At 40.4% G+C, this 19,978-nt stretch overlaps 7 protein-coding genes across 15 annotated transcripts in view; 3 read left to right on the plus strand and 4 right to left on the minus strand.

Moving 5' to 3' along the window:
* LOC108114971 (afadin) overlaps positions 1-3,341 on the minus strand; it is a 50,001-nt gene extending 46,660 nt beyond the window's left edge. For all 4 annotated transcript variants that reach the window (XM_017226186.2, XM_017226185.2, XM_017226184.2 and 1 more), the window contains exon 1: positions 2,846-3,341. The gene's annotated coding sequence lies outside the window, so the exon portion shown is untranslated. The remainder of the gene's footprint in view (positions 1-2,845) is intronic.
* Positions 3,342-4,633: 1,292 nt separating this feature from the next.
* LOC108114943 (proteasome subunit beta type-7) lies at positions 4,634-7,022 on the minus strand. Of its 2 annotated transcripts, none has more exons than XM_041817781.1 (3): positions 6,909-7,022; positions 5,470-5,640; positions 4,634-5,389 (listed from the first exon to the last, which is right to left on the minus strand). In XM_041817781.1, exons 1-3 carry the CDS (start codon positions 6,998-7,000, stop codon positions 4,738-4,740), a joined length of 915 nt encoding a protein of 304 aa, XP_041673715.1. In that variant the 5' UTR covers positions 7,001-7,022; the 3' UTR covers positions 4,634-4,737. The 2 variants fall into 2 exon arrangements, with proteins under 2 accessions (XP_041673715.1, XP_041673714.1); XM_041817780.1 differs by having other exon boundaries at positions 5,470-5,649.
* Positions 7,023-7,497: 475 nt separating this feature from the next.
* On the plus strand, positions 7,498-9,221 carry LOC108115014 (saccharopine dehydrogenase-like oxidoreductase). Of its 3 annotated transcripts, none has more exons than XM_017226255.2 (2): positions 7,498-7,597; positions 7,663-9,221. In XM_017226255.2, exon 2 carries the CDS (start codon positions 7,727-7,729, stop codon positions 9,017-9,019), a length of 1,293 nt encoding a protein of 430 aa, XP_017081744.1. In that variant the 5' UTR covers positions 7,498-7,597; positions 7,663-7,726; the 3' UTR covers positions 9,020-9,221. The 3 variants fall into 3 exon arrangements, 2 of the variants coding, with proteins under 2 accessions (XP_017081744.1, XP_017081745.1); XM_017226256.2 differs by having other exon boundaries at positions 7,510-7,597; positions 7,672-9,221; XR_001772774.2 differs by having other exon boundaries at positions 7,511-9,107; positions 9,193-9,221.
* A 349-nt stretch (positions 9,222-9,570) lies between these two features.
* Positions 9,571-11,449, minus strand: LOC108115012 (RAB6A-GEF complex partner protein 2). Its single transcript, XM_017226254.2, has 5 exons — positions 11,256-11,449; positions 10,986-11,200; positions 10,653-10,924; positions 10,439-10,588; positions 9,571-10,378 (listed from the first exon to the last, which is right to left on the minus strand). Exons 1-5 carry the CDS (start codon positions 11,399-11,401, stop codon positions 9,836-9,838), a joined length of 1,326 nt encoding a protein of 441 aa, XP_017081743.1. The 5' UTR covers positions 11,402-11,449; the 3' UTR covers positions 9,571-9,835.
* Positions 11,450-12,209: 760 nt separating this feature from the next.
* LOC108114932 lies at positions 12,210-12,467 on the plus strand. Its single transcript, XM_017226116.1, has one exon. It carries the CDS (start codon positions 12,210-12,212, stop codon positions 12,465-12,467), a length of 258 nt encoding a protein of 85 aa, XP_017081605.1.
* Positions 12,468-12,957: 490 nt separating this feature from the next.
* LOC108115002 (vacuolar protein sorting-associated protein 37C) lies at positions 12,958-14,358 on the plus strand. Of its 2 annotated transcripts, none has more exons than XM_017226243.2 (2): positions 12,958-13,747; positions 14,063-14,358. In XM_017226243.2, the coding sequence occupies exon 1, from the start codon at positions 13,050-13,052 to the stop codon at positions 13,689-13,691; it is 642 nt and encodes a 213-aa protein (XP_017081732.2). In that variant the 5' UTR covers positions 12,958-13,049; the 3' UTR covers positions 13,692-13,747; positions 14,063-14,358. The 2 variants fall into 2 exon arrangements, with proteins under 2 accessions (XP_017081732.2, XP_017081733.2); XM_017226244.2 differs by having other exon boundaries at positions 14,129-14,358.
* On the minus strand, positions 14,093-19,520 carry LOC108115001 (katanin p60 ATPase-containing subunit A-like 1). 2 transcript variants are annotated; one of them, XM_017226241.2, is made up of 6 exons: positions 19,385-19,520; positions 18,330-18,551; positions 16,957-17,566; positions 16,410-16,531; positions 15,051-15,610; positions 14,093-14,983 (listed from the first exon to the last, which is right to left on the minus strand). In XM_017226241.2, the coding sequence occupies exons 1-6, from the start codon at positions 19,394-19,396 to the stop codon at positions 14,785-14,787; spliced, it is 1,725 nt and encodes a 574-aa protein (XP_017081730.1). In that variant the 5' UTR covers positions 19,397-19,520; the 3' UTR covers positions 14,093-14,784. The 2 variants fall into 2 exon arrangements, with proteins under 2 accessions (XP_017081730.1, XP_017081731.1); XM_017226242.2 differs by lacking the exon at positions 19,385-19,520 and adding an exon at positions 19,269-19,343.
* Between the last annotated feature and the right edge of the window lie 458 nt (positions 19,521-19,978).

Raw genomic sequence — 19,978 nt, forward strand, 5'->3', positions numbered from 1 at the left:
AAACAAAAGGCGGAGAAGAGGGCGGTGATCATGCAAACAAAAAGCCAAAGCCAAAGCCAAAAATAAACATTTTGCATTTGAGAACCGAGAGCCAAGAAACGCAAAAGAGTCCAATTACGGGCCAAGCGGCGAATGAGGAATTGCCAAATGGGCGCAAATACAATATTGAATTTGGAATTGGAGGGGTACGAATCCGAGTGCGAGGGGATGTGGGGCTGTTGAGGAGTTAAATGGCAGCTGTGCAGATTAGCCAAGACAGCAACCTATCTAATATGGACATTAATTGCCAACATCCCACACAGAGATAAACATTTAAGTTATGTGTAACTATTTACATTGTAATCTCTTCTTCAGGTAATACAAGTTGAAGATTTATATATCTTTTATTTTTTATATGATTTATTTTCAATGAAATATTGAAGTAAATATTGTATGGATTTTCTTAGGAATAATACATATTTATACTATTTACAATTATATTAACCAACCAAGTATTTAGAGACCCCAGATATATTTATGTAGGACGAAAATAAATTATAAATTCTATGGGCATAAAGTGTTTCTTCTGTGAACATTTTAATGAGTCCAAAACGATAGGACAATCTATAGAAGTTTCAACAGTTGAACTCATATGGTCAGCCCATTGGTTGACCAACTTATCTACTCTTCTAGCTTTTAACAATTATGTAGTTCTGATAACGCTTTATTTCCTATAAATGGGTAGACTTTATGCGCCTAACTAATAACTATTACGCTTTACGAAGTTTGTAATAAAAAATAACAAATATGTATATGCAATGCGGGCTCACTCGTAATAAAAGAGTTACTGCAATACTATTTTTGAAAATAAATATAACAAAAATATTAAAATAAATATTTCTAAGAAAATTACTTCTGTTGTGATATACAATATATGTCTAATAAATATAAACTTCTATAAAGTGGCATTATTATCAAAGCACCTATATAAACACGTTTTCAATGGAAATATAGTGCTCGACAGCCGTAAACAAAATAAATATATTTATATACTGTAATTAAGAAGAATAAAGGCAGACCCACATATAAGATATAGGGCACTCGACTGGTCTTTACCCCTGATCTACATCAATTTCAGAACCTAGAACCTATCATCGGGGCCCAATATTTGATTTGCCTTAGGCCGCTGTTTGTATTGAGACAACATATACCAATATATGCCGTGGCGTAATTAGATTATCTTGCACCTGTGCTCGTGGGCCAGATTCTCCTCACTCTTCACTCTTCATGGGTTCTGTGGATTGTCGTCCCACATTTGATTTCACCCGCACTTGTTTTCGATTTCGGTATTTATTTACCTTATTTACTCAGCTTTTTGTGCTGGCTTAGTGCACTTTCTGGGAAGTGGTAATTTTCTTTCTTGTTTTCCTTTGCCCTTCTTATCAACCGATGTCAATGCAATTGCATTGTGTCATTGTTTGTGGGGCAATATAGTCTTGCTCTATCTTTTCTGGGACTGTTTTTGGGGCAACATAGCCCGCGATAAGGTGATTGGAATGTGGAACGTGCCCATTGATAACAATCCAGGTAACACTGCTGACACCCCACTAATCTTACTCATTCAAACTCCGAGAGTAGAGAGAGGAGAATAAACCAAAATAAAGCAAAGCCATGAGTCATGCGAAAACAAGAGAAGTACAAAGTTCAGCTGCACAAATTTGCAGTCGCATGCAGTGAGGTGTGCGAAAAAGGCGAAAATGGAGCTGGAAGAATAAGAAACAGAGGAACTGGATTATGTAGCTACAGTAGACACTACGCAGTTCACTAGACCTCAAGTTTCAACTTTATTTTAAGTTTAAATATTTTTTGTGTATCAAAATATCTACTTTTGCAAGTCAGCATAAAGAGAATAATATTTATGTAATTTTAATAGAAATTAAAACTAAACATTCGCTTAACATGAAAACATTTTAATTAAACAAAAGAAGTTACTTCAATTATTACGAATATGTTCATCATACTAGTATCTAATTGAAAAGCTATTCCTTTTCAAGAAAAACAAACTATTTTCCCATTACCAAAATAGGGTTCTCGGGTTCTAGTTTTACCTACTCCACTGTACTTTGCTATCAGTGTTTCTCCAATTGTTGTTGTTCTCTGGCGGTGGGCAAGACAACAACAGTACAATGACCGAAAGTTTGCCATGCAAAAAATGAGAGACAGAGAGGGAGTGGAAAAACAGAATTGTAAGCGGCAAAAAAAAAAACGTAGTAGAAAAGTAAGCATGTAAGCTACTACTATTAAAACCTGTTAGTCAGAGCAGAGCACTACAAATTCCGATCTTCCAGTGGGTCTCTCTCCATTGGAGATTTTTCTGCAGCTTGGTTTTGTTTCTCTCTCCCTCTTTATGGAAACAGGTATAACTGTTTGGCGTGAGGGAGCACGAAACTCCATTGGAGACTTCTCGCCACGAAACAAACGATCAAAATGAACACTCTGATAACGTATGAAGGTGAGCAACAAAATAAAAAAATACCGTCACGAAAAACAACAATAACAATAGAAATGTCGACGCACCCTTTTCTTTTTCTTGCAAAGAATAAGAGAATGGAGAAGAAGCGCAAAACCACATCCCGCTGGAAGCGTCTCTTTCCCCCGCTTGGAAAAAGAAGGCAGCTTAAAGAGGAGCGGGTGGCGTTCCAGCGTGTGAGAATGTGAGTGTTGCGTATGAGGGAAAACAAAGCAGACGCCGTTGGAATGTCGTTGTTATTTTTTTGTTGTTAAGCCGGACATGGCAATTGTTGCTATTGTAATTCAAAGGGGGTGGCGAAATTCATAAATATCTAGGGGGCTACATATTCTATACCTCTTTCCTTGTCGCCCGGTTTAATCCAATTTATCCAGCTTTGTAATCAGGTGGGAATGCAAAAACAACAGCTTTCGCTCGCTATTTGCGTATTTTTTCACTGCACTTTGGGGCTGCTAATTAAATTAAGCCAGCAATTAAATATTGGTTAACTTTGTCGTTGTGTTGGTGTTGCTGTTGGCATGTAGTTGCTGTTTAACTTGTTGTTGCACATTTCGCGTCGCGGCGGCTGCGCAGTCGACGTCGGCGTCGAAAGAGAGCCAAGTGCGCAAGGGAATGCGAATATTACGGAGAAATCTCGAATTTAAAAAACACAGCTCACTTTTCACGGGCTGCGACTTCGATGAGAATCGATCGATACGGTAATGAAAAACGACAATAACAATCTCGACACTTGTTGCAATTTGATTTTCCAGGGAAACGAAACTCGGCGATCGGGAACTCAAGAAACGCGAGCGACGCGCGCCTTCGACATTTTTCCGCTGTGTGACCAACGGTAAGCTTGCGCAGAATTAATTCAATAGTACCGTAGCACAACCTTTGAATTTTACCAGAGATTATCGAGGTCCTAAATATTCCAAAAAGACATATGAGCACATGCATTAACCATGGTTGTGTACTCGACTACTTATTATAGCGGGGAATCTAACCCGCTGATCTAAGCCGTTTTATTTAAAATTTGCTTTTAAATAAATTAGTCTTAAAATTCTTAAAATTTAAGTAACTTAATTTTTTTTGAATAAACAACATAGTATTCCAATAATCGTTTATTTAATTATTCTGAATTTTTAATGACAATAAATATGAAATCTTGCAAACAATAGAAAAAAAGGAAATTCGAAAGAACCTAAAAAGTAAAAGCTAATAATTTTTAGTGAAAAGTTGCAAGCAATAGAAAATTTTAACCTAAAACTTAAAGAAAATAATAAAAAAAAGTCTAGAATTTAACGCTAATATTTCAATATTATCAAATTTCTTAAATTCTTCAATTTGTATTGATCTAAGACTTTATTTTATATCTTGAATAAATGAAATGCCTTTTCATATTTTAGGCAAGTATGTTCATTGTATCCTCGTAATAAATATAACTTGCTAAAAACATGATAACTAATATATACCTATTTATTTTATAGTAACTATGATTTCTATAATTGGAAAGTTATCTTTACAAATATGCATATTCAAAAAACAAATCATATTAAAAAAAATCATATTTTTTATTTAGTTAAGTTTGTTAAGTTAAGTTTTCCAGATTTAACAAGATTACTGTTTTACACAATTTTAAAATATTCATTTTGCTAGTGGAAATGGACAAGGCGCCGCCTTTTGTCAGAAAAAAGTAACTGTGTGAGTAAGTGGTGACGTCACTTTCCTTATAACCACATTTCTTCATAAATAACGAAAAATTGTTCCGATTTCAAAAATCTTCGGTAAATCGATAGATATTGACAAAAAATGTTATTCAAGGTCAAACGAAGACATTCATAATAATATTTTGGACGTTACACTTTCCCTCGGTATGTGGGCGTTGAAGTGGGCGTGACAGGATGCTGAAATAAACTTAATCTCAACTTTCTACCTCTTATAGTTCCTGAGATCTCAGCTTACTGAGATACGGACAGACGGACGGACGGTCAGAAGGACATGGCTTACTCGACTCGGCTATTCATTCTGATCAAGAATATATATATATTACTTTATAGGGTCGGAAACGCTTCCTGTTACATACTTTTCTACGGATCTAATATACCCTTTTACTCTGCAAGTAACGGGTAAAATGCAATCCTCTTTTTCAATGTAGGCTGAACTTTAATTAAGATATAAAAGAAACATAAAAGATAATCTAAAATAAAAAAACGGATTGGGGAACAAAAGGGGGTGAAACAAAAGGGTTAGGAAGTCGGGTCCAGCCTTCTTTTTTTTGCCTTTGGTGGGCCTAGATATTCCTCCTGGCGCCTGTAAAGGCCTTCTACATCCGTGTAACCATCCGGAGCCTCTCCCCACGGCACCACCTTGTGCTGTATGCTGGACAGAATTGCGGTGCAGCCGAGCTTGACCTGCGGCGGCATAGGGCGAAACAGAGGCTCCTTATAGGGGGCATGTACTTCCCAAGACACCGAGAAGTCGCAGCGGATGACGCAGAGGGTTACTCTTCCACCGGAGTTTAGATCGTTCTCCATGCCAGCAGCCACGGCATCGGCGATGACACTACGGGCGTCCTCCTCATCCAGATACTCTGTCCATCGGGATTCTAGAATACCCATGGCAGCCAGATGACCTGAGCCCAGCGCCGAGAACGGACAAGAGTCCGCTGTGCCATCGAACCGGGTGCAGAATAGATGCGTTCCGGTTCCGTCCACGCCGCCGATGATCACGTTGACCTGCATGTTCCCACTGAAGCGGTAGAGGAGCTGCCTCACCGTCTGGTTGGCACAGCACACTGGCACCATTCGATCTCCGGTGTTCATGCTGTGGAGTTCTAGTTGAGCATGGGTAACTTCCATCAGGGCACATGCGTCTTGGGCGACTCCGGCTCCTCCGGCACTTAAGGGTTAAACAAAGAACTGGTTAGAAACTCTATATTTCGAATATATTTCGAAATATTTTTTTCAAAACTTGCTTACAAAATGTTGGGCTGAAGTTCATAAATTTTACGGCTATTGCTCGAGGGTATTATGTGGGCGTTGATGGCTCTCGATTCTGCGCCAATGACGACTCCTCCGTCAAAGATCATGGCTGCTATGGTAGTGCCAGTGCTGATACGATTGGGCTCCAATATACCGTTCTCCATTAGTCTTTTGTTGCTGAGAAATGGAAGTAATTAGCGCATGTTAAAGAAAAGCTAACAATTCTACTTCCCTAATCGTAAATCGTAAGCTGACTTGACTGAAGGATGAAATAAACAACACGTTTTGCTTTGTTCAAATGAAAGTATAATAAATGCTTTCTTTTTTATTATTCATCATCATTATGGAATCCGTTTAGTACCTTCTGAACTTAACCTAGCGTAAATAACGCGAAACAAATTTTATGGGTACATGATAACCTTAAAAACTAAGTAACACTTATTATGAATTGCAAAAGTACAAAACTAGGAACATATTATGAGATCTTACACTAGTGAGATCCAAGGAATGTAGCTTCTTCAGCTGTCGAAGAGAAATTGGCTCAACTAGGCCACTCGCCAGAGATTTAGGGTGTGCCACGATCCTGTCAGCATGAAGAAGCCCAGATTAATCTGTTCCCCCACGAATGAGTCGAAAGTCTCTTTCGATGGCACAGTTTGTAACATACCAGGGAACTGATTGCACTACCCTAAGCCTCTTAAGCTGATGCTTAGAAGCAGTGCCCCATACTTGAATGGCGTACGTCCAAGTAGTCGTCAATATGGCCTTAATTAACAGTGCTTTAGTTAATAAATGCAGTTTATTTGACCGCAGGAGCCAATTAAGCTTTTTTAGCTTCTGCAGACATCTGGCTTTGATCGCCGTGATGTGAGCCCTCCATACTAGCGTTCTGACCAAGTGTACTCCTAAGTAGCAGTGGGAAGTAACACTGGTGAAGGCATCTCCGTTGAAGGTGAGACCATCCGAAGTACCGAGCCGACTGGCGAAGGTCATGCAGGCGGATTTAGCACAGTTAATACAGTTGAACGGTCATTGCCTTGATGTTGTCTTCGCAAAGTGTAGAATAAGGCTAGTGGGATATGGAGGATTTTAATAAGATCGCAGTGCCTCCATGCGAACTGTCATCTGGGTGGTTGGAAGCGTGAAGCGTCAAGCCAGGTATTCTCAAGGTAGACCGAGAAGAGAAATGTGATTCAGAGAGCAAGAGCATATCGATTTTGGAGAGTTCAATGAAGGGAAGAATTTCGTTGACTTTCGTGGTGGATAATAAATGCTGAAACACAATTTTGAAATTTAAATCTTCCTGATTCGTATATGATTGCATACTTTTGGGGTAAGCCATTAAATGGTTTTAAAATGTTAAAGACAGAGGACACACCTTAATTATTCAAACGGATACATATTTAGGCATTATTTCGATATTTATAAATACTCACCGTAAGCAATTGTCAAAACTAAAGCCGCTGGGACCACATTGATATGGCGAACGAGCAGCATATTTCATCATCGTCGGTATACCATTAAACATGATGCCGAAGTTTCTTAGCTTATATAAATATATTCAATATATTCAAAATATAATCTAGTTTCTGAAGTAGAAATACGAATTCAAATTCATAGCCTAGTTGAGCTAGATTAAGGTACAAAATTAATATTTGGATGTACTTGCAACTCTTTGAAATATTACCCAGCCAGGTATATCTATTCAAATATACATATGGGAAAACGGTATGTTATCTTACTCGGATATCATATCCTTTCCTTTAAAATCGAAAACAAAATTCATCATACATTTTATAAAACTGATAATGGATTGTAGTTCGAAAACTATTTTTAGATACCGATTTTAAATTCAAGAAAAATAATGACTTTGTTGAAGGATCATTATGGCAATATCAAATTTAAAATCCAACCATCTTTACGAAATAGTGTCATTAGGACAAAGGGGATTTTAGGAATACCCCAATTAAATTATTGCGGAGACCTGTAATCGATTCTTAATCTATTAACGGTCCCACTGGCATTTAAGCTTCGACTTTGGCCGGTTGAGTATTCGATATATCTATATATATTGGTTGAAATACGCCGATTTACAGCTTAGCAGGTGTAGCTAGCAGAGACTCTGGTGAGGAGGCTTATCTCTTATTTATATAATAAAAAACACTTAAACCCTTATTAAATCTAAAAAAGTAACAACAGTATCTAGAACGGCGGACAATCTGATAACCAATCTTTTGAAACGATCTTCGGTAAAATGTCTGCCGACCGTCTGGATGTGATTATCTTTGGTGCCAGTGGTTTTACCGGCAAGTACACGGTTTTCGAGGCTGTATCCGTGCTTAGCGGCTTGCGATGGGGAATCGCTGGCAGAAACCGCGAGAAACTGGTAGCAGTCCTTAAGGAGATGGGTGCCAAGGCCAAAAAGGACCTCTCACAGGTCCCCATCTTTATAGCAGACGTCAACGACGAGGCTTCGCTGCTGGAAATGGCCAAGAAGTGCAGGATTGTTGTGAACACAGCAGGACCCTACCGATTCCACGGCGAGAAGGTGGTAAAGGCCTGCGTCGAATCGGGCACGCATCATGTGGATGTTAGTGGAGAGCCCCAGTACATGGAGACGATGCAAATGAAGTACGACAAGCTGGCCAAGGAAAAGGGCGTTTATGTGGTCAGCGCCTGTGGCTTTGACTCCATACCCGCCGACATGGGCGTCATCTTTGTGGAAAAAAACTTTGATGGCGTCGTGAACTCCGTGGAGACTTTTTTAGAGAGTGGAATCAAGGAGGGCGAAAGTGGAAGAGGCAGCGCTGGACTAAACTACGGAACCTGGGAGAGCGCAGTCTATGGGCTTGCCCACGCGGACGAGCTGCGCGGCATCCGGCAAAAGCTCTACCCCCAGAGGCTGCCCAAGTTTTATCCTGTTCTTAAGCCACGACCTCTGGTTTTCCGTGCCACCGAGGTTGACAAAGTGTGCCTACCATTCCCTGGCTCCGATCGCTCGGTAGTGATGAGATCCCAGCGCTTTCTCTACGAGCAGGAAAAAAAGAGACCAGTCCAAATGCAGGCCTACGTAGGATTTCCCTCTTGGCTGGCTGCTAGCGTTGTGATCCTATTTGCCAGCATCTTTGGACTGTTCTCAAAGTTCAAATTGGGGCGAACGCTGTTACTAAAGTATCCCGGCATATTTTCCGGAGGATTGGCCTCACGTTCCGGACCAAGTGAAGAGTCAATGGAGCGCACCTATTTTAGGATGACATTTAGAGCCATTGGCTGGCCCAAAAGCGATCGCCTGGCCGAGGGATCAGACCAATATACGGAGCCCCCGTCCAAGTCTCTGATGGTTCGTGTTTCGGGTATGAATCCTGGATATGGAGCAACCTGCGTGGCCCTGCTTTCTACGGCCTTAACCATTCTTCGCGAGTCCGACAAAATGCCTAATAACGGCGGCGTTCTGGCTCCTGCTGCCGCCTTCTCAAAAACTAGCCTGATCAGCGAGTTGGAAAAGCATGATCACGGCATGAAGTTCGAGATTCTGGCCAATAAGTGAACTACAGAACGAACCTAAGAACTAAGACATCGGCTCTCTTAACAATTAGGCTAGTTTGCGATTATTGCACGTTGTCAACTGTAATTATATAGAACGAACCTAAGAACTAAGACATCGGCTCTCTTAACAATTAGGCTATCTTGTGATTATTGCAAGTTGTCAACTGTAATTATATAAGCACTTATTAAATTTACTAACACAACCGATAAACCCGCTGTTAATGTTTACTTTTCTAATATTTAACAATTTCAAAGTTCTAAAAGCAACGCCATACCTTTTAAACTATGGAACAGGTTACGCAATTAGGAATAGAAAATTGCATCTTACAAAAAAGGCGAAATAATGACCTAACCATCGGTGCAATTCTCGATTACGTGTTTTATGGCGGGAATAAAGCACTTCCGACCCTATAAAGTAAACATTTTCTTGATCAGCGTCATCAGATGACAGTCCATATAGACAAGTCTTTCTGCACCTAGCGATATACTCGTTGAGTTCAAAAGCTATCAAGCCAGTCTGATAAATACAAGGAAATCAAAAGGGAGGGAATGTAAACAGGAGAAAAACGGTTTTTATTCTGAGGCGCTAATTTTCACGAGTACAATAAACAGTTTGCTCTATGAAAACAAGTTTTCAGACCTGCAAGTAATGCAATGCCTCTACCTTCAAATGTCACTACTTTGTCTAAGTAAATAGTAATTTCTGCTTCTGTTATTTCTGTATACAATAACTTTACGTCTTAACTGGAAGATTTTTTTGAAATTACTTTAATTTTGGTTAACCAGTTCTTTATTGTAACAGTAAAATGCTAGGCAATCACTTGATAAGCAGGCTAAAGGTTTGGTTAGGGGCATATATCTGTAGGGGATTTGCAGCGTATATGGTCACCGGCAAGTTCCACACCATTGTCTCCACCGGCATCTCGGCGGGTGCTTTTAACTCGCCAAACTCTGGATTTGGAATACCAAAGTCCATCAATGTGGTGGTCACAAACTCGAAATGTAAACGCCACCGGACGTCTACAAGATCTGTACGGAATGTGGGTGTTACATGCAACGGAATCGGCACTACAACCTGCGTCTGGAGTGTTGCATAGCACACCTGGTGAGAGGTGGAAATGGTAGATAGTTTCCCAATTGGCTCAGGAGCTTCTTTATCCCGTGAACTTCCCGATGTGGCCGACTTGTGGAGACTATCGGCAACCACACCGCTAGCTATGCTGGCCATATCAAATGAATTAATTGACGAGACATCATCTCCCGTAGACAATTGGGATTGAAGCTGATGATTCTGCACAGGTTGTGGCCGTATGGGAAGCTCCTGCTGCTGAAGTTTTACAGAGAACTGAACGCAGCGCACCTGGAAAAATATGAGATGTTAACCGTCAAACATCTAGGATGGGTATTTAAAATAACTAACCTTGCGGGGGCTAACACCTGGGTCAAAGTCAAGGCTGCCAACTATGTCCTCGCCGAGTTTGTAAGCCGGCTTAAACAAGCAAAAGCGACCAACAAATCCCCGCTTGTTCGAGATGCGATAAAACTTGGGTGCCCGTCGAGCGGTCACGTTCTGAAAGGTATTAAAAAATAATAATTTATAATTACAGAATGATTAGGTCATCGTGGACACTTGCTTTAAGATGGTGCCAGGATATCTCCAGTTCGCTTATTTCGCGCTTCTCCAGGAAGGGATTAGTGGGTGCCAGCTCCTCGTTGGTCTCTACGGTTACGGGAAGCTCGTCCGGGCGGGAAATTATAGGTATAGGCAGCACTCGGATGGGAACGGCTAGAGTTTGCACCTTTGACTTGACCCGTTGCGTAGCAATAGTGATCTTGTAGAAGTAGCGGATGTTATGACCCCTGTAGGTTGGTGGACCATCTCGTGGAACGAATTCATTAAAAAAATCTGAGATATCGATAAGAAAATAAATTTTATATGAAATACACTTGATTCGACTGTAACTTACACATCTTGGTCTCTCCGGGCAGCAGCCGCAGGTCGCAGAAGAGTATCTTGGGTTTGGTAGCCACAATCACTTCGCCCGGCGCCTGGGTAACCGCATCCAGGGCCGTTCGCCCGATCATCTCCGTGAGTTCTGTCGTTCTGTCTCCCGCGGAAGTGGATAAGCTAGTTTTCCGGTAGCAGTGCAACTGCGCCGACGCCCAGGCGAGATTTTCCTGGCTGCTTAAATGGTTTAGCTGGTAACTGAATGACAATAACCATTTATTTAGCTCACCTTGCTTCGTTGGCATTCTTGCTGCGGGATGTGTTTTGTTCGTCCGAGAAGACTTTGTGGGTGAACTCAATAAGGCACTCGACTCTCTCTCCAGTGGCGTATATAGCCGAATCTGCCCGAACCAATTTAGCCTTTATTTCAATCATTTATTTACCTTTTTCAAAAGCAACAATTCATTAGTATTTTATAGAGTGGCCGTTTGGCGGAAAAGTAGAAATACTATGCTTTCAAGCTTTGATAGTCCAATTGGCCTTATGAACGCATTTTCAGCTCAATACGGATTACTTTCCATAAAACAATTACTTGGGAAATAATTTTTGTTAAAAATACATTAAATTTACTCTTTAAAGGATTTCTATTTAAAAAATAATTATAGAACTTTGAATAAACGCTTTAATTATGCGCTTTAACAGTGTGCCCAAAAGTATGCTCTAAAATATGTTCTTAAAATATAAGCCTGTCACCCAAGTCGTTAGCACATTGGGAAACAGAAAAAAAATTTGTGTTATGGAATAAATATAATATATTGAATGATTTCTGTACTGTGAAAATAAACTTAATATCAAGTATATCAAAGTTCAACAAATGTTTATTAAATTAATACATTACAAATTTTTAGCTTTTGTAGCTCTAGCCTGAGTCTAGCCAAGACTTAAACTTATGATGATAATTTATTGCGATTTTCCGAAATCTAGATCTTCATCTTGACGTCGACTTTTAATTGTTAAGTTTTGGAGAGTAAGATGACTTTTCCTGAGAGGTATTGACATTTAAATAATATCAAGTCCAGTTATTTAAACTGGTTGAATGTAAGTGAACTCCTGCGCTAAAGCGATTGAAGATCAATCGCCCCGGTGTTTGGCGGAAGTAAGAGACTTCCTCAATATCTCAATAAGTATAAAATGTTGCGGTACAATCCAGAATCAAATATTCAGCTGCTCTACCTGCCACAGAATGAAGCTGCACTTACTTTTGCTGGTCGGTCTCCTCGGATTAACTATTGTCCAATGTCAAATACTACTTCCAGGACTCCGAGTTAGGCAGGTCCCCGTGCTTGAAAATGGCCAAATTCGAGTGGTGCAGTACCTCGATGCGGCCTCCACAGTAACACCTGAAGTGGTAAAGGATCAATTCAGTAGACGATTTACGACGTTAGCCAAGCCTTTAATCAGTGGTGCTCCTCCTCAAACTAGTCTTCCTAACTTTCCTTAACTTGTAAATTGTATTGTAGCATCTAAAGCTTTGTAAAATAAAAAGTTTTCTTGAACTTAAAAACAATACATTCAATGCATCATATATTATTCTTTCTAGTTGTTTCAACGGTTTGTGGTCTGGAATTAAAGCCAGTCGAAAAGTAATTAGCATTGCTTTAATTTTTAATCTTATTTCCCACTTTCAAGCTATTCAAAATTTTAAGGTCTAGACTACCAAGTGATATTTATGTATAAATTCAATTAATCAATTAAATTAAATAAATGGTTATCATCTTAATATTATATATTAAGGGCCTATTTATATTAAGAAAAATATTCTTAAAACCATAACAATTCTGTGGTATTTCTTTTATTATTTTTAGTGATACTAGTCAATTAATTAACAAAAAAACACTTATTAAAAAAAATTTTTGAAAATATCAAAATTCAGTTTAAACGATAGTTCACTTTTCTAATCAGGGATGGGCGAAAGCATTTGGGACTTCCACTATCTGGTAACACTGCAAAGTAATAGTCATTGAAAATAAAGTCGCAAAATTAAAATAGTTTTATAGCCGACAAAGGCCCAGGAGCAGCTAAGATGTACCAGGAATACATGAACCAATTGCAGGCCTCCATTGCGCCCATGGCCTCTGATGAGCTAAAGGAACTTCTAAACGACGACGAGAAGCTTGAAACCAAAGTGGACGAGGTTCTTCAGGTGCTGCGAACTCAGAAGACCAGCGTTTTCGAAGACAACCGAAGTAGAGCGGAGCACAATATAGAGCGGGAGCCTCAGATTATAGAGCTGAGGGCTCGCCTGGCAGAACTATCTGATGAGGGACGCACCAGGTGTACCTCTGTCCAGGATAAGCTGTCCCAGCTTAAGGAGAAGTCCGGTGGAGTGGGTCCTGAAACGGCACTGGCTCTACTGCAAACCGCCGCCTCCGAAAGCGAAGAGCAGACCGAGGAGATGATAAAGAAATTCAACGACAGCGATCTCGGAGTGGAAGCTTTTCTGGAGGAGTTCCTTGCAAGCCGACGGACCATGCACTTGCGTCGCCTTAAGGCCGAGAAGATGCAAGACCTTATGCGCAAACAGCGCCAGGGACCGCCAAATGCTTCTGTGCCAGCATACGGAAACGTGTCCTCTGGCGGATTTTATCCTTCAGCTGGAAACTCTGCCCCCTATCCTATGATGGGTCCCTTAATGCCCATGCCACCGTCATCTAGACCCTACTGAGATCTCGACCTTTGCTAGAAGCGTATTGACTGCCACGGCGCATCCACCATCAATAGGCGAGTTTACAATTTCTGTTTTGAGTTTAATAAACAAAAGGTGCTTTAAGAATAGAATTGCGCTAGGTCTTATCAGGCTAGCCTAACCGTCGTTCTCTATAAAGATAATTTCATATTAATGTTGTTGTGTTTTGTAATTCAAACAACAGAATAACGAATTACTAGAAGTGCTTTTTGTATAAATACAGAAGAGTGATTCATCCATACACTTTTGATCAGGGATTTTTCAATTAACAACACAATATGCATTTCACCAGATATTTAAATATTGAATACAGCCAAATACTAAACTTGTTTTAAAAATTATCTTTGCAGAAAGCACCCATTTCCAGAAGACAAATGAACTTATAGTTAAAAACTTTTTATTGTTTAAAATTTCAGAGTCCTCACTTTAAGTACATATTGCTTCAGTTTCTTCTTCTGATACAGTGGGTTAATTGCAAATCAGAGGGAACGTTCTGCCTGCTTTAAAATTAACATTTGAGGTGCTCTACATCTCTGCCTGCACTAAACTATGTATATGTATATGTATAAATTAAGCGAAAATTAACATTAATATTAGTCAGTGAACAATTCGTGTTAAAAATAAACGTTTTGGATAAAAAATGAAACGGTTGGAGTGTGTTTATCGTGGGAGTATGGGGCCAAGGCTAGGCGGCGATTAAAGCGATTCCTTATAGTATATAAAGTGTGATTGTTGGTTAACGATTAGTTGGAAGGATTGTGCTTCATGGAGTGTGTGGGTGTGTTTGTTATGTATACATTACATTAACATATTGCCTATCTCGACTTCGATTCAATTTCAGTTTTGCGTTTGTGTTTACTCTTTGAGAACGGTTAGTCTTTTATAATTCCAACGGCCTCCGGTTCAATATATATATGTAAATATATAATTGTATCGTATATGCAAAATGTTATATATAAAATATGTTCAATTTATCCGTTCGGCTTGGATCGGTACGGTTCTCACTTTAAAAGCTTAAGGCTATTCAAAAATATATTCCTACAATTGCTAGCCATATTCTTGGGCAACGCCATCATGACGAGCCGAACTCCTTCATCCACTTCTCGTATTTGTCCAGGTCCGCCCGGGACACGCTCTTGTTGCAGCGACTCATGGCCTCGTTGAAGTCCTTGTTGGACACGGGCAGGTCCACCTCCTCAGTAGCCAACTGTCGGATCTGCTCTGGGGTGAGACCGGCGATCTTTCGCCTCATCGACATCATACTGGCTTCCCTGGAAAAACAAAGAGACGCACTTAGTATATAAAATAGCTCGATCATTGAGAGCCTGGTAAACCCACCTGCACACGTTTGTGATATCAGCTCCAGAATATCCCTTTAGCTCGTTGGCGACGTAGGTGAGATCAACACTATCGTCCACCTTGACCTCGCGCAGGTTGATCTTTAACAACGCCTCACGCCCTTCGTCCGATGGCAGTGGGATGTAAATGCGCTTTTCCAACCGGCGTCGCAGCGCCTCATCGATATCCCAAGGAAAGTTAGTGGCGGCCAGCACCATCACCACCTTGGCCTGTTCTTCTCCGCCACCCACGCCATCCATTTGGACCAGAAGCTCCGACTTGACTCGACGCGAGGCCTCGTGTTCCGATTCTGATCCTCTACGCGAGCACAGGGAGTCGATCTCGTCGATGAAGATTGTGCTGGGCGCATAGAATCGTGCCATCTCGAAAAGCAGACGCACCATCTTCTCTGATTCACCGCGATACTTGGATGTGAGTGTGGCCGAGCTGACGTTGAAGAAGGTCGTCCCGCACTCCGTTGCCACCGCTTTGGCAAGCATTGTCTTTCCGGTGCCGGGTGGTCCCACCATTAGCACACCCTTCCACGGTCGTCGTATACCCTGTTTGATATTGGAAATAAATTTGTCCATTAAATCGATTTACATGTCTTAAAGAGGTAAATTTGTCTTAGGACCCATCTATAAAATTCTACCTAGGAAAGTTGGATTTGTTTTTTTATTCAAGAAGGGGCTTAAACAATAAATGTGTGCGATAAGGAATAAAGATTATTTGTTTGGTGCCTCATCTTTAACTTCCCCAAACTTTATATTAAAGTCACATGTATTATGTCAAAAATGTCGACCCTAAGTGAGTTTCAGGTTTTTGATCGCATGCGGTTAATATCGATTATGAACTATTGTGACAATTCTACCCCCAAGGTGCAAAAATAACAAACCAAAAAACTATAATATGGTAACTGTATATTATTTACTGGACCCCAGAAAGTAATCAGTCTCTCAAATGATTAAATAAACAGTAAATTGACAGTCCCATTATGGATTGATATTAATATGGCCGCAAACATATTCAGATAAGATAAAAACATAGAAATGAATTCATAATCAACCGAGTTTTAACAATGGAAAATTGTAGGCGTAATAATGAAGACCCTTCAAATTGCTCTGACTAATAACAGAATGACTGACAAAGGATTTACTCGTTGACATCAATAATAAAAGTAGCACCTAGTTAAGAGTGATAAAGCAGTTGTAGCATCTCAGACAGTTGATCAAATATACAGTGCCCTGAGACCAGCAAGCGTAGCACTGAAATATGGCCCGTTTGTTGACCCAACACCAGCCGTAGATAAGCCTTCGGCAAAAGGTGATTCAGCACAAGCAAACAGAGGCAGTGACGCACCTTAAAGTAGTCCGGCATAAGCATCGGCAGCACAACGGCCTCCTCCAGCAGCCTCTTGGCGTCGTGCAGGTCGGCAATATCACTCCAGCGCACTTTTGGATCCTTTTGAAGAATATCACGTTCTGAAAAGGAAGAGTTGTTTTTTTAATTGGTTTATTGTCTTTATTAAATTATTTTTAAAGTTAAATTAAATTATTGCCGATATACATTTAGTCGCCACTGTTTATAGCAATGCATTTTCCTTTTTATTACATTGTTAAGATATAAGAACGTGTCGTGTCGTATACAGATAGTTAGATAAAGAATATATATTTTTTTACTGTATACGTATAACCGGAAACGTTTACTTCTTGTTAAATACTTCTAAATGAGTGTACGAGAAGGCCTCAAACAACTGTTTTAAGTCTGAAAACTTGCTCTTCAAATACTATGTACTTTATAGAACGAATCATGTCTTGAAAATCATTACAGATTTTAAGGAAAACTCTTTTCGCTCACTTTTGTTATACGATTATCAAAATTATACGAAAAGAATATTTTCACTCACCAAGAATGTCGACTAGCTCGGCTTCGATGTGGTTGTTCGGTTGGAACTTGCGCTCTTCCTCCTGGGAGGCCTGCTGATCGCCGTTCTCTCCCTCGCCAGCGCCTCCTCCACCATTGCTGCCTGCAGCGGTGGAGTCGTCGTCCCTAGCCTCGTTGATGTTGTTCGACGTCGACAGCTTGCGTCCTCCCGCTCGCCCGTTGGTCATGCGGCTTCCACTGTTCTGTGCTGCAGCCGATGTCGAGTTTCGGGAATTGCGTGTCGAGGCCGGACCATTCCGGGCAGTGCTCTGTGGTATTGTGCTGCTGGGGCGGCTGCTCTGATTTGCCGTAGTGGTGCGGCGGTTGTTCGGTGCGGTTCGTCGGCCAACGGCCTGTGTGGTAGGTGGCGGTTTTGGCGGACCCCATACATCGGGATCCTTGGGCGGAGGTGTCCAGATATCCGGGTCCGGTTTAAACCACGCGGATGGATCTTTACTGGTGGTGCTCTCTTCGCTGAGCTGATGACGAAGTTTGTGGGCGAATTTGGTGCTTTGCAGGTCCAACGAGATGTCTTGAAGGGTTCTCTGAATAGCCTTGATCTTCGTATGCTCCTGACTTATTTGCTGGTTGATCTGTAAAATATTGGAAATTTAGTAAAACGTTAGGAGAGCAAGAGGTTCATATAGAATGTCCTAAAAAACTCTTTTAATTACACTTTATAAATAAATTACATTTAAGAAAGAGCGCAAAGTTATAGTTTTGAGTTTTTGGATAGCATGTCTAGTGAAATTATAAGTATTTAAGATCTCTATTTCAGCCTATTCAACCCCTGACCATTGCCTTAGGCAAACGATAGTAATGCCTGTTGCTAGAATTTGGCCTTCTTAAATTTTATAATCTGTCTTAGAAACGAAGAGGCCAAACGGGTTTAACTTTGTTTTCTAGAGTTTGAGAAATTTAAACCTGTTAATTACAAGTGCTTTCTTTCGCGATTAAGATCTATGCATATACGAGTATGTACATGTCTAATTTTCGCCGTCGGCAATGGACAGTATTTGTTGATAAGAATGGGAATCTTATCATAGTTTGGACTACGTAATTTCAGGGTTCAGCTAGATGCCGTGCCGTGATGCCGTGTTTAATAGTTATTTTTCAAGTAAATATGAGTATATAAATATTCAAGTACAAGATATACCGATATTGATTAAGTTCTTCTGAATCATTATACAAGATATCATAATATGATATAATTTTCGGGATGTATAAAAGATTGTACGTATGCGCTTAACTCTGACAAAATTAAATCTATTTTTAGAATCTACCGTTACCATTTTCTGTGATTGTTTGGGGAGAATTCAAATGTATAAGTGATGATACTAATGGACAGAATCTTACCATGCTCCACTTGCCCTTGCGTAGGGGATCCGCGGTGGCCTTAAGCTGGCGGGCAAGCAGACCTTGGAGGCCCTCATAGTAGATGCAGGCCGAGTCGTAGTTGCCCGTCAGAGCCATGTCCCGCGCTAATTTGGCATTCTCGCATATTTCTTCGAACGTAGTCTTGGCCATTACGGTCATTCCTACGCAAGTGGTTGTCTTTTGCTTGCCACCTCGCAGTAACTATTGGATCGGAAGATCGGAACAGGTTGTCGTCATTGTGGCCAAAAACCAAAAGCCAAAAACAAAAAAACGAGAGACAGAGATTAATTCCAATTAAAGCGTTCGAGTGCGTGCGCAAGTTTCTCTAAGTGTTTTCTAGGTGGGAAGAAGGGGAGCAACAATAGAACGGAAGCGACTTTGTCACTCGCTCGCCTTGCAGGTAAAAATGGAAAGTGAGCCTCACAACAAATGCAAAAAAAATTGGGAAAACCAGGCGACGATTGCAAATAATAGAAGATAGCAGTGGCAACGACCCAGGAGCGCGGCTAATTATAAATTTTAAAGCGCACAGCCGCCGAGTTGTCACCAAATTTAAACGCAACGCGCTCCCATTTTCAATTCCGCTTCCAAGGCGGGACGTGGGCCAAAATGCCGATTGGAAAATGTATTAAATTATTATGAGCCAAATAAGGCGGCCGACCTTGTTGGCTTTGAATAATTCTTTCAACTCGAATCGTCGTATGCAAAAACACAAAAAAAAATTAAACAACAACAAAATTAACGCTCGCACACAAACACACGCACGCAGAGCTCAGGTTTCAGCGGCACTCACACACGGGCGCACAATGGGACAAATTAATGCGTTTTAAATAGATTTCGAGTTAATTGCGAGTCTTTGGAGACTGCAAACTGCACTTAGCATTCGGCACTCGACCACATTTTCATTTTTTTTCCTACTTTTTTTATTTCCAGCTACGTGGGGGCGTCTGCAGCTGCGACAACAACAACACTGACAACTCGCAGCCGCATCCACTACATCAATAACTGCGCGAACCGCACGAAAGACGACTTACGGTTATGGACATTAGTGTACTAGCTTTGTAACGCGGCGTTCCAAGCGCAAAATTAATGCGAAACTTATTTAGTTTAGAGTTTATTTGGAGCTAAAATAAACTGCTGCCAGCCTGTGTTTGTAATACTAGTGATGTGTGTAGGCTGGTGACCAGCCGTTCATCGATATATCGGATGGCGGAACACCCTGTTGCGTTTTGGAAGTGCAACAGTCGGATTGTTATCGATAGTTCCCAGGGATGTGTAAACAAATTAGATTTAAAAATGTACTTCTCAGACGGAACCTGTAATTTTTAATTACTTTCTCATCTCTCTGTTTTCCTATTCGTTTATTATTCGTTTTATATAATTGGTAGTTAAGATAAACAATGTCCACAAATATTTTTAAAATATATTATTTTCACACTAAATACTCACAAATTTATAATTAAAACAATTCAAACCTAATATATATGTGGATTATTTAATTTTAAATAATTTTTATTGCAACATTGCAACAAAACCCTAAATTAAATAAATAATCTTAAGTAAAATACTGTGCATTATTCTCTCTATACAGCTAGATATATTGTTTATGCACGCTAGGTGCACGGTCT

The sequence above is a fragment of the Drosophila eugracilis genome, unplaced genomic scaffold (assembly GCF_018153835.1).
Source record: "Drosophila eugracilis isolate 14026-0451.02 unplaced genomic scaffold, ASM1815383v1 contig_1897, whole genome shotgun sequence".
In the NCBI taxonomy this organism is placed as follows: Eukaryota; Metazoa; Arthropoda; class Insecta; order Diptera; family Drosophilidae; genus Drosophila; species Drosophila eugracilis.